At 34.8% G+C, this 12,570-nt stretch overlaps 1 protein-coding gene across 1 annotated transcript; it reads left to right on the forward strand.

Annotated features, from left to right (window-relative positions):
- Positions 1-26: 26 nt before the first annotated feature.
- Positions 27-11,914, forward strand: LOC134257920 (maestro heat-like repeat-containing protein family member 1). Its single transcript, XM_062740496.1, has 10 exons — positions 27-179; positions 2,698-2,835; positions 5,599-5,669; positions 5,945-6,082; positions 8,772-8,892; positions 9,840-9,986; positions 10,162-10,350; positions 10,581-10,736; positions 10,822-10,956; positions 11,759-11,914. The coding sequence occupies exons 1-10, from the start codon at positions 27-29 to the stop codon at positions 11,897-11,899; spliced, it is 1,389 nt and encodes a 462-aa protein (XP_062596480.1). The 3' UTR covers positions 11,900-11,914.
- The last annotated feature ends 656 nt before the right edge of the window (positions 11,915-12,570 follow it).

The following is a 12,570-nucleotide window of genomic DNA, read 5'->3' on the forward strand; positions in this document are numbered from 1 at the left end:
CTTGTACTGTGTACTTTTGTAGTGACATGGTAGAGATTTGGCAGACCCTCTCCCAGGACCCCCAGCTTACCACAGCCATGATTGACCACATGCTGGAAAAGCTTCACAAGAGTCTGCCGTACGAAGAGAGACAGAATGAAGAGGAAGTAACGAGGACAGCCACCAGTTTACCTATGGCAGTGAGTATGTTAGACCACTAGTTTACCTATGTTGGATTTTGTGGTTATGTACATTTTTAGCTCTACTGGTCAGAGACCAGAAGAGCTTATGCGATAGTAATGCGTCCGGCGTCCGTCCGTCTGTCCGTCTGTCTGTCCGTCTGTCTGTAAACAATTTTTCAAAATGCTACTCCTCCTACAGTTTTGGTCTAATTTCAATATAACTTAGCACACAAGTAGACTACACTAAGATACATAATTCTGTGTATCGGTTTTTGATTTCGATGAACGGTGTTGCCGTGGTTACTAAAAATAGAAATTTCTGTGAAATTCTTTCAAAATGCTACTCCTCCTACAGTTTTGGTCTGATTTCAGTATAACTTGGCACACAAGTAGACTACAGTAAGATACATAATTCTGTGTATCGGTTTTTGATTTCAATGAAGGGTGTTGCCGTGGTTACTAAAAATAGAAATTTCCGTGAAATTCTTTCAAAATGCTACTCCTCCTACAGTTTTGATCTGATTTCAGTATAAGTTGGCAAACAAGTAGAATACACTAAGATACATAACTCTGTGTATCGGTTTTTGATTTCGATGAACGGTGTTGCCGTGGTTACTAAAAATAGAAATTTCTGTGAAATTCTTTCAAAATGCTACTCCTCCTACAGTTTTGGTCTGATTTCAGTATAACTTGGCACACAAGTAGAATACACTAAGATACATAATTCTGTATATCGGTTTTTGATTTCGATGAACGATGTTGCCGTGGTTACTAAAAATAGAAATTTCTGTAAAATTGTTTCAAAATGCTACTCCTCCTACAGTTTTGGTCTGATTTCAATATAACTTGGCACACAAGTAGACTACACTAAGATACATAATTCTGTGTATCGGTTTTTGATTTCGATGAACGGTGTTGCCGTGGTTACTAAAAATAGAAATTTCTATGAAATTCTTTCAAAATGCTACTCCTCCTACAGTTTTGGTCTGATTTCAATATAACTTGGCATACAAGTAGACTACACTTAGATACATAATTCTGTGTATCAGTTTTTGATTTCGATGAACGGTGTTGCCGTGGTTACTAAAAATAGAAATTTCAGTGAAATTCTTTCAAAATGCTACTCCTCCTACAGTTTTGGTCTGATTTCAATATAACTTGGCATACAAGTAGACTACACTTAGATACATAATTCTGTGTATCAGTTTTTGATTTCGATGAACGGTGTTGCCGTGGTTACTAAAAATAGAAATTTCAGTGAAATTCTTTCAAAATGCTACTCCTCCTACAGTTTTGGTCTGATTTCAATATAACTTGGCATACAAGTAGACTACACTAAGATACATAATTCTGTGTATCAGTTTTTGATTTCGATGAACGGTGTTGCCGTGGTTACTAAAAATAGAAATTTCAGTGAAATTCTTTCAAAATGCTACTCCTCCTACAGTTTTGGTCTGATTTCAATATAACTTGGCACACAAGTAGACTTCACTAAGATACATAATTCTGTGTATCGGTTTTTGATTTCGATGAACGGTGTTGCCGTGGTTACTAAAAATAGAAATTTCTGTGAAATTATTTCAAAATACTACTCCTTCTACATTTTTGGTCTGATTTCAATATAACTTAGCACACAAGTAGACTACACTAAGATACATAATTCTGTGTATCGGTTTTTGATTTCGATGAACGATGTTGCCGTGGTTACTAAAAATAGAAATTTCTATGAAATTCTTTCAAAATGCTACTCCTCCTACAGTTTTGGTCTGATTTCAATATAACTTGGCATACAAGTAGACTACACTAAGATACATGATTCTGTATATCAGTTTTTGATTTCGATGAACGGTGTTGCCGTGGTTACTAAAAATAGAAATTTCTGTGAAATTCTTTCAAAATGCTATTCCTCCTACAGTTTTGGTCTGATTTCAATATAACTTGGCACACAAGTAGACTACACTAAGATACATAATTCTGTATATCGGTTTTTGATTTCGATGAACGATGTTGCCGTGGTTACTAAAAATAGAAATTTCTATGAAATTCTTCCAAAATGCTACTCCTCCTGCAGATTAAGTCTGATTATAATATAATGTGGCATGCAAATAGACTATACTAAGAACATAAACAGACTTAATCAAGGATCATTATTCTTTTTATTGCTGTGGTAAAGTTTCAATTCCCAACTGCTTAAGAACTTTTCTTTTCCTTTGCTATAAGTACAAACCAGTAGAGCTTCAGTCTCGACAGAGACTTCTGGTTTTAAATAAACATTGAAGTAAGAAAATGCTTTTTTGCTAGAAAGTGTAAAATCATATGTGTGGGTGAATTTATAATAGTGATTTTAAAGCTGGAAAATTTAGAATTTCAAAGCTGAAAGCAAAATTCAGTGATGTGAAATGCTAAATGGCATCTGAAATGAATAAGTAAGAAACAGTTCAAAGAAATAAACTGGGCCAGGGTGTCAGAACATTGTAAACAGATTTCATCCAGTAAAGAAGTCTGTACCTCGGTAACTCTGTTGATCTTTTTTTAGGTGACTTGTGCTCTGAAGATAATATTTGACTGTGAAGAAACAGAGGAGCAAGTGTTGAAGGCTTATCACACTCTGATGGGAGCACTGATGCTGAGGATTGGTTCATCTGTAGGGGTCAAGCCAGTCAAGCAGAAAGAGGTGAGCATGAAAACTAGCCATGCAGAAAGGGACAGTCATGTAGAAACAGTTCAAGGTGAAAACTAGTCATGCAGAATAAGTTTTATTTGTAAGAGAAACAAAGAATGACAAAGTCAAGAAGAATCATTGACTTGTGCCCTGGAAATGGAAAAAAATACACACTTTTGACCTCAGTATCTTGAACATTAAAATATGTCATCTCATACAATGATTAGACTAAAAAATATACTGGGCATGCATTTCTTTATGTACATAATAGATATTGAGAAGAAGATTTTTAGCTCTTCTGAGCCAAAGGCTCAAAGAGCTAATGCTATGGACATTTGTGCGGTGTGCGTAAACTTTTTAGAATATGGGCCATAACTCAAGAACCCCTTGGCCAATCAGTACCGAATTTGTCACAGGGTATCCTTGGCCCAAGGGCTACCATTTATACTAAAATAAGGGTTGGGACCCTAAAACAAGGTGAGATAATCAGGAAAAGAAAACCAAAAGTACTGATTGTTAAAAAATCTTCTTCTCCATAACCACCAGGCAGATTTTCACCAAACTTACATACAAGGATCAGGATATGTCGAAGATTAAAATTTGCACGAGGGATTACCTTGGGGCAAAGGGCGTGGTCTCAAGGTCACTTCAAAGTTGACCTAAATTTACAATTAATGAAAACATGTATTTTTTGTTTACTATAAGGACTAGGATCATCAAATCTTGTAAGTTGATGCATCTTACGACTTCACATCATGTTAACTCAAAAGTAGGTCACGGTGACCTACTTTTTAAATTTTGCGAGGATTTGTTTTCAAATTGATTTGAAGGCATATTTTGGACAATTTAAGGCCTATGATCATCAAACTTTGTCAGTTGATGCATCTTGGGTCCTCGAACAATGTCAACTTAAAAGTAGGTCACCGTGACCTACTTTTTGAACTTTATGATTTATCCTTTTTAAAGAATTAAATCCCATTATATCAGACACTGGGAGGTTTAGAATCATCAAATCTTGTACTTTGATGCATCTTGGGAACTTAAAACATATTTATGAAAAAGTAGGTCACTGTGACCTACTTTTTGAATTTTGCCAACATTTGTTTTCAAATTGTTTTAAACACATATTTTGATTACCTTCAGACCTACGATCATCAAACTTGGTCAGTAGATGCATCTTGGGTCTTTTAAAAATGTCGACCTAAATGTAGGTCACGATGACCTACTTTCGACATTTTATGGCTATATTTAAGTATCTTAGGTATTTATTGGCTTAGAATCATCAAACTTTGTGAGTCGATGCATATTTAGTTTTCGGAGAGTGACGACCAAAAAGTAGGTCACAGTGACCTACTTTTGACATTTTATGGCTCTATTTAAGTATCTCCGGTACTTATAGGCTTAGAATCAGCAAATTTTGTGAGTTGATGCATCTTGGGTTTCCGGAGAGTGACGACCAAAAAGTAGGTCATGGTAACCTACTTTTCACATTTTGTGGCTATAATTAAGTATCACTGGTACTTATTGACCTAAAATCATCAAACTTTGTCAGTTTAGGTATCTTGGGTTTTCAGAGAATGTCGACCAAAAAGTAGGTCACAGTGACCTACTTTTGACATTTTATGGCTATATTTAAGTATTTCATGCACTTATTGGCTAGGAATCATTAAACTTTGTCAGTTGATGCATCTTGGGTTTTCGGAGAATGTCGACCAAAAAGTAGGTCACGGTGACCTACTTTTGAATATCTCAGGTACGTATCAGATTAGAATTATCAAACTTTGTCAGTTTAGGCACCTTGGGTTTTCGGAGAACGTCGACCAAAAAGTAGGTCACTGTGACCTACTTTTGACATTTTATGGCTATATTTCATTATATCTGGTACTTATTGGCTTGGAATCATTAAACTTTGTCAGTTGAGGCATCTTAGGGTTTTATTGAATGTCCAACAAGAAGTAGGTCATGGTGACCTACTTTTGAATATCTCAGGTACTTATTGGCTTAGAATCATCAAATTTTGTCAGTTTAGGCATCTTGGGTTTTTGGATAACGTCGACCAAAAAGTAGGTCACCGCGACCTACTTTTGACATTTGATGGCTATATTTTATTATCTCTGGTACTAATTGGCTTAGAATCGTCAAACTTTATCAGCTGATGCATCTTGGGTTTTCAGAGAATGTTGACCAAAAAGTAGGTCATGGTGACCTACTTTTGAATATCTCAGGTACTTATTTAATTAGAATCATCAGTCTTTGTCAATTACTGTATCTTGAGTTCTCAGAAAATTTCAATCAAAAGGTAGGTCACTGTGACCTACTTATGGTATTTTATAATTTTATTATAATATCTTCAGTCTTAACTGGCTAAATATTATCAAACTTTGTAAGTTAATGCATTTTGGAGGCTTCTTAGTTGTAATAGAAGTGATAGATTGTACAATTTATCAGAAGAGCGATTCAAGGCCCTTGGGCCTCTTGTTATATCATACAACTTTCATTTTGGTTTTCAAAAAGACATATAAAGTTCTAGAGAGATTTTGACACCCCCCATTGAAATCAAGTTGCCATAAAAATATTTATGTGGATAAGGATTCAAAATTAAGAGGAATTAATGTTATCAGTACAGTGTTATTATGACATAAAATTTTTCTAGCTTATGGCCTACACAGACACAGCCGAAATAAAAGAGGCATATGTTGAAATAATAGGTTACGTACACTTTGTTTTGATTCTTATTTTTACAAGGATGTAGAATGAACAAATAATTTATTGTAGATGGAAAAAGAGGACAAATCTAAAGGGAAGAAACCAGTACCTGTAACCAGTAAAAATCCTGAACCAAGCAAGTAAGTCATTATTAAAAGAAAAAAAGATCAAGGACACATAAAAGTGTTCAAGTTCTTTATATTTGTATCAAATTAAGACAAGGCCTTTCTTGACAGTATTACATTTTTTTCTGAATTAGAAAACATCAGTGGATGTATAGAAAATTCTTTCAACTTGGATTTAAGCTGTTCCAGACATTTTTACTTTATACCAGTATATACTGCAAAATCATAAAGTAATGCCCATACTTGCTGTGTTTTGACATACTGGATTATAAAGAATGATTTTATTTCAGGACAGCTGTAGAAACCTTCAGGTCTTTCCTGGTGAGAACAAAGAGTACCGACGTCATTGAGATTCTGACGGAAGAGGAATGCTGGGAAAAGTTTGAGGAGGAGGAAAATTATCCGGAGGCCTTTACAATACTCACACGGTAATAAGTATGACTTTTTTGGCCAAGTTTTGAAATGCTTGAACCGAGGTCATTCATACAGTTCAGGATAATTGGTAAAGATATTATTAAAATCCTATCAAGGTCATTCATTTTGCTATGGAAGCTAAAATAACATTTACTAAAACTATTACCATTTCAATTAGGGTGAATTCACCATGCATCTGACACCCTTGTACTTCAACAAGTTCTAGCGATATAGCTACTGACGTAAAATTATCAAAATGGAGCTTAACATTTAGTATGTGATTAAAATATAAATTTGGGACACAATTATAGCCTTTTATTGAGAAAATATCCTCAAAAATCGAGTTTTTAAAAATAACCCAGAATTCACCATGGATCGGATATTATTTACCATGCATTGGAAAGATGGTATTTGGACCGCGAAAATATCATACCTTTATCACAGTGCTTTAAAGTCCTTGATATGGATATATTTTTATCTTTTATCTAAGAAATTACCCTCAACTTTAATTTAATTGACGATATCGTTGCACAAATGTAGAACGATTCAAGATACCTCACTCTGCCTTACAAATGCTTTAAAATGCTTGTAATGCGGTAATTCGTGCATTTTTCTCATGGTTTATCCTATTCTAGTTTTTAGAAATAAATTGAGTCAAATTCTAGACGTCATATACCAATAAATTGTATTTTGACTAAAAATATACAGTTTTTAGCTCACCTGATCCGAAGGCTCAAGTGAGCTTTTCTGATCACATTTTGTCCGTCGTCCGTCCATCCGTCCGTCTGTAAACATTTCACATTTTCGACTTCTTCTCAAGAACCAATGGGCCAATTTTAACCAAACTTGGTACAATTAAAGCATCCTTGGGTAAAGGGGAGTTAAATTGTTAAAATGAAGGGCCAAGTCCCCTTACAAGGGGAGATAATCAAGAAAAGACAAAAATAGGGTGGGTTCATTAAAAAATCTTCTTCTCAAGAACCACTGGGCCAGGAAAGCTGAAACTTATGTGAAAGTATCCTTGGGTAGTGTAGATATTAAATTGTTAAAATCATGACCCCCGGGGGTAGGGCGGGGTCACAATAGGGAATCCAAGATTTACATAAAAATATATATATATGACAAATTCTTAAAAATCTTCTTCTCAAGAACCACTGGGCCAGGGAAGCTGAAACTTATGTGGAAGCATCCCTGGATAGTGTAGATATTAAATTGTTAAAATTATGACCCCCGGGGGTAGGGCGGGGCCACAATAGGGAATCCAAGTTTTACATAGAAATATATAGAACAAAATTTTGGAAATCTTCTTCTCAAGAACCACTGAGCCAGGAAAGCTGAAACTTACGTGAAATCATCCCTGGATAGTGTAGATATTAAATTGTTAAAATCATGACCCCCGGAGGTAGGGCGGGGCCACAGTAGGGAATCCAAGTTTTACATAGAAATATATAGAACATATCTTTAAAAATCTTCTTCTCAAGAACCACTGAGCCAGGAAAGCTGAAAATTATGTGAAAGCATCCTTGGTTAGTGTAGATATTAAATTGTTAAAATCATGACCCCCGGGGGTAGGGCGGGGCCACAATAGGGAATCCAAGTTTTACATAGAAATATATAGAACAAAATTTTGGAAATCTTCTTCTCAAGAACCACTGAGCCAAGAAAGCTGAAACTTATGTGGAAGCATCCCTGGGTAGTGTAGATATTAAATTGCTAAAATCGTGACCCCCGGGGGTAGGACGGGGCCACAATAGGGAATTCAAGTTTTACATAGATATACACTGTATTTAGGAATAATCTTTTTAGAATCTTCTTCTCAAGAACCACTGGGCCAGGAAAGCTGAAACTTGTGTTGAAGCATCTTGGGGTAGTGTAGAGTCTAAAGTATTAAAATCATAAAAGGGAAGAGGGTAGTGGGGTACGATAGGTAGAGCAAGAGGAGAAATCTGGTAAAGAACTGCATCACCCAAGTTACTCAGGTGAGCGATGTGGCCCATGGGCCTCTTGTTATTTTTATTTCCACAAAAAACAGCTGTCAGTTGGGTTCTGTATGAAAATGGTAGTGCTTACCTTTGCATCGGAAAGTGTCCGATGCATGGTTAATTTGTGTCCGATGTTTGGAGAAATGAACGTACTAGTAAAAACCAGCTCTAAAAAGAATTATACGAACATTGAAGCGAAATTTCTTTAAAATTTATGTAGAATTACCAATCTTTGACAAAATTCACCGAAGTCTGAATCGTTCCGTTGAAGTCGAATTTAAAGAACGATAACTCTAAAAATAAAAAAATCATAAATTTTTGGTTATTCCCCTTTGATGATGTAAAAAATTACGTAACTTCAAGGCCATTCTTAGGGTATTTTATCACAACATGATAATTACAATCGGTATCATTAAAAAATTTAAATCCTCAGCTTCAAGACAGAAACAAATTAAATACACGGAACACTTAAGTTGAAAGGGAGTTTATTCTGTAAAGTTGTCCAAAGCAAGGTATGTGTCCGATGTATGGTGAATTCACCCTATATAAGTTTGTATGTTTGACAGTAACTTTGAAAAAAAGGGAAAAATTCAAACCTATAATGTTTTACATGTATAACCTTTTCTTTCCCAATGTACTACATGAAAAATTACCACAACTCTTGTTGAATATCACAATAAGTAGAGGTACAGTCCCCTCAGAGATTTGTGGTTTTTTACAGGGCCTTAGTTTCTAGCAGTGTGGCAGCCCCACATGTGTCTCAGATTGTGGCTTCCCTGACCTCCGCCTTGTCTAGTCTGTACGATCCACAGAGAGTTGTGGTGGCAGCATTTTTTGCTGAGGTAAGCTAACTTTGCATAATTATCATACTGGGTAATTATCAAGAAAATTGTGTAAAATTAATTTCATAAGAATATTCTTAGAGGAGGTAATTTTTTCTCTTCTGTGAGCAATGTATGAGGCACATTAATGAGGGCACTTGGAGATTAGATATCTTCACCGATTAACCTTTCTGATCATGATGTAGCTATTTTCCTAACTAATTTTGATTTCATGTCTACAACTTTTTTGGGGTTTCCTTACCACTTGGGCTGGCAGATCTAAGACAGATCTTAAATGGAATTTGGAAAAAAAAAAATTCGACCATTTCACCATATTCACCTGATCCCTTTCAAAGTCTAGACTGAGGTTATTTTTATGAATGGAGATGGTTCCGATAAAAATGTTGAATTTGGTGTCTGACTGTTGTAGTTTACTGGCAAATAAACTGGAGGACATGCAGACAAATGGAATGAAAACTTTTCTTTCTGTGCATTTGAGTACATGATTATTTGATTTCTTATTGTAACATTGAAAAATGGTACATTTTTCTTCAACGCCTTTTCCATATTGTATAACATGTTATTCTATTGTGATTCAATGACCTTGTCAGCAAATACAATTTATTATTGAGTCGAATGCTGAAATTTTTCATACTCATTGTTAGACCATTATTTACACACTGAATTATTGCTAGATTTTCTGTTTACTGGATCTGACATTGAGCATAAGACTTGTGTGGTCGGTCAGCAAGGGATGCTCACTCCTCCATGGCACCTGATCCCACCTCTGATGGTTTGAGAGGTCTTGTTTGTCTTGCTCTGGTTTTGTTTTGTTTCTTTAGACCTTTGAGCTTGTCTCCAGATTTCTTCTTAATGATGATTATGGACTCATTGTTCTCATAAATAGATAATACTGTCTAGTAGGTTCTACTTCAAAAAAGATTAATTATGTTTCTCTTTATTTCTAGCTAATTAACCAGAAGTGTATGGATAATGCAGACCTAGTAGAGCTGGTAATGAATAGTTTGTTGGGAAGATTGGTGGATTCTTCACACAAAGTCCGTATGCTGTGTATCAGAGGACTCGGGAACATAGCTAGTGTCAGCTCAGAACTGGTAAGTAAACATAGCTAGTGTCAGCTCAGAACTGGTGAGTAAGCATAGCTAGCATCAGCCAAAATCTGGTAGGTTAACATTTTTTTTGGGGGGGGGGGTATATGGTATAATGTTTTATTATGCATTAGAATTCTTATTTTGAATAGCTTATTAGAATTCAATGTATTTTATCTAGGTCAAAAAATACTCTACGACCGTGTTGTCTGCCATGATGGCGGGAATGGATGATAAGGAAGATCCAGATGATGACATCACTACAGAAGCCATGAGTGGGTTGTCACGGATACTGTGTGAAATCGAGGAAAGCCACATCCGTGCTATTCTTATCAACGTCTCTCTTAAAATCCGCCCATGTTTTGAAAAGGTATAAACCCACGTTAATATCATGTTCTAAAATAAGTTTCTATTTTCAACAGTTCAAAAATACCAATAAGTTTCTATTTTCAACAGGTCTAAAATACCAATAAGTTTCTATTTTCAACAATTCTAAAATACATGTAGTAAGATTCTATTTCCAACTTTTTAAAAGACATTAATATTTCTTATTGTGTTATTTATAGTATGTGTACTTAATCTCTTCTTCATTCTCTGTAGGAAAAGCCAGCTGTGAGAGCTCAAGCTATTATTTTATTTGGAAATCTTTCCCGCTTTGGAGATGGTCCCTCAAAAGCTCCTTTCCTAGAACAAATCCATAGCAATCTAGTCAGTCTTCTTCTCCATCTGAATGACCCCGAGATAGAGGTCAAGAAGGTCAGATCATTGGTCAAATCAGACAGAAGTGGTACATACCTTTGATATTCTTTACAGTGCTTTTATTGATTTTCTTCTTTTGTAGGCTTGTAAATTCTCACTGAGGTTATTAGGCCCTCTAATGGGGTCAGAAGCCATTAACAGCAAATTCCAGCGCCACCTACTGGAGGATGCTAACCTTATCTATGGAGAATTCCTAAATGACCTTGCTAAACTCATGGTATACTTGAAAAAGCATTGATTTGCTATAAAAACATTTCTCTTCATAATTTCATCTCGTATCCTGTTTTCAACCATATTGTATTTTTTATCTAATATTTAAAATTTTTCTTTTAGCTTATATAAAAATATCACATGCTTTTGCATCATTTTTGACTGATATTTAAAACAAAAATCTGAATTTGTGAAAATAGTCAGAGTATATTAATTACAGAAATTTTAATGTAGACTACGTGTAATTTACAGTGTACAGAATTATCACAAAAAAAATATAATAATTAACAATGAAAAGGGTAGCTAGATCAAATGATTTTTCTTTTCCATAAATAGATTAAATACTATCATTTTCATCCAGAATTTTAGTGAGAAATGTGATCTACATTAAAAATTTCCAAAGGGTGCAGATATTGAGAGAAAGTATAGCGATAATGAATGAAATTGTTTGTAACAAAAATATGCAACCTGTTGAAAATTTTCATTAAAGACAAATGATCATATTTTAGTAGTGTAAAATATTTTATCACTCAACCAATCAAAAAAGCATGGAAAAAAGATTTATTTCTTAAATCTGAACACTTGTGGGTTCCTTACATTTAAATTTTCTACCCTTTTTGAATACTATTTGTATAAAATATACATGTACATGTACCCCATTTTCAGGATTTTTGTAAACGGAATATTCTTGATTGATATAAAGGATTCTTAAATATTAAACTGTCAGTTTAAATATTATGACTTTCGATTAAAAATATGAACTGAGGTCATTTTATTGATTTTGTTTTGTTTTGTATTTTCATTTGTAGATAGAAGAATTTCCAGACAAAATTAACTTTTATGTGATGGGATGCGTCTCTTTCTTTAAAAGCCTCTGGCCCGAGATCAAGAGCAATGCTGCTCTCTTTGTGGGTAAGACTCGGAGTAAATCAATCAATGTTCTGGTATGAGAACAGTTGTTATACATTCTTGGGAAGAGTTTTTGCTCCCACTACTGTACGTCTTTGGGGTTTTCTCACGCTTGAGTTTTTTTATCCCCTTGCAGTGGAATTGGAGGGGATATACATGCAGAGTAATGCACTTTTGAGTGTGTGGATGGGTGAACCAGTGCTTGCTAATTTAATAATTATGTGGAAATAATAAAATTTACATCTGGATCAATATGCTCTTTTGTGTGGGATAATCTCATTTGTGGTGCCCTTCTTTTGCAATGCTGAGTATTTTATTTCTCTTAAGAAAAGGTTTCTATACATGTATTATAATTAATTATGTTCCCCAAACGAAGTTGGGGAACATATTGTTTTTACTCTGTTTCTTATTATTAAGGTCTTCCGTCTTCACGGAAGACCTTATAGTGATTCTACTGTTTCTTATTATTATTATTCTTTTTTTTGACAAAATTTTGTGCACGCGATTTCTCGAAAACTACTCGGCGGTTTTCAACGAAACTTTCACAAAATATGCGTCATTACATGAACTTGTGCAGTCGATAATTTATTTTGGAAAATTCGCTTCCGGTGCCAAGTTATGGACAATTTTCTGATTTTAAAATGCAATTTTGTCGCGCACTTTTATCGAAAATGGCTGAGGATATGAACTGGAGACTTATTGGAGATGATAG

Source organism: Saccostrea cucullata, unplaced genomic scaffold (genome assembly GCF_032062105.1).
Source record: "Saccostrea cucullata isolate Sc308-1 unplaced genomic scaffold, CSIRO_AGI_Scuc_v1 ctg13781, whole genome shotgun sequence".
NCBI classification, from domain to species: Eukaryota; Metazoa; Mollusca; class Bivalvia; order Ostreida; family Ostreidae; genus Saccostrea; species Saccostrea cuccullata.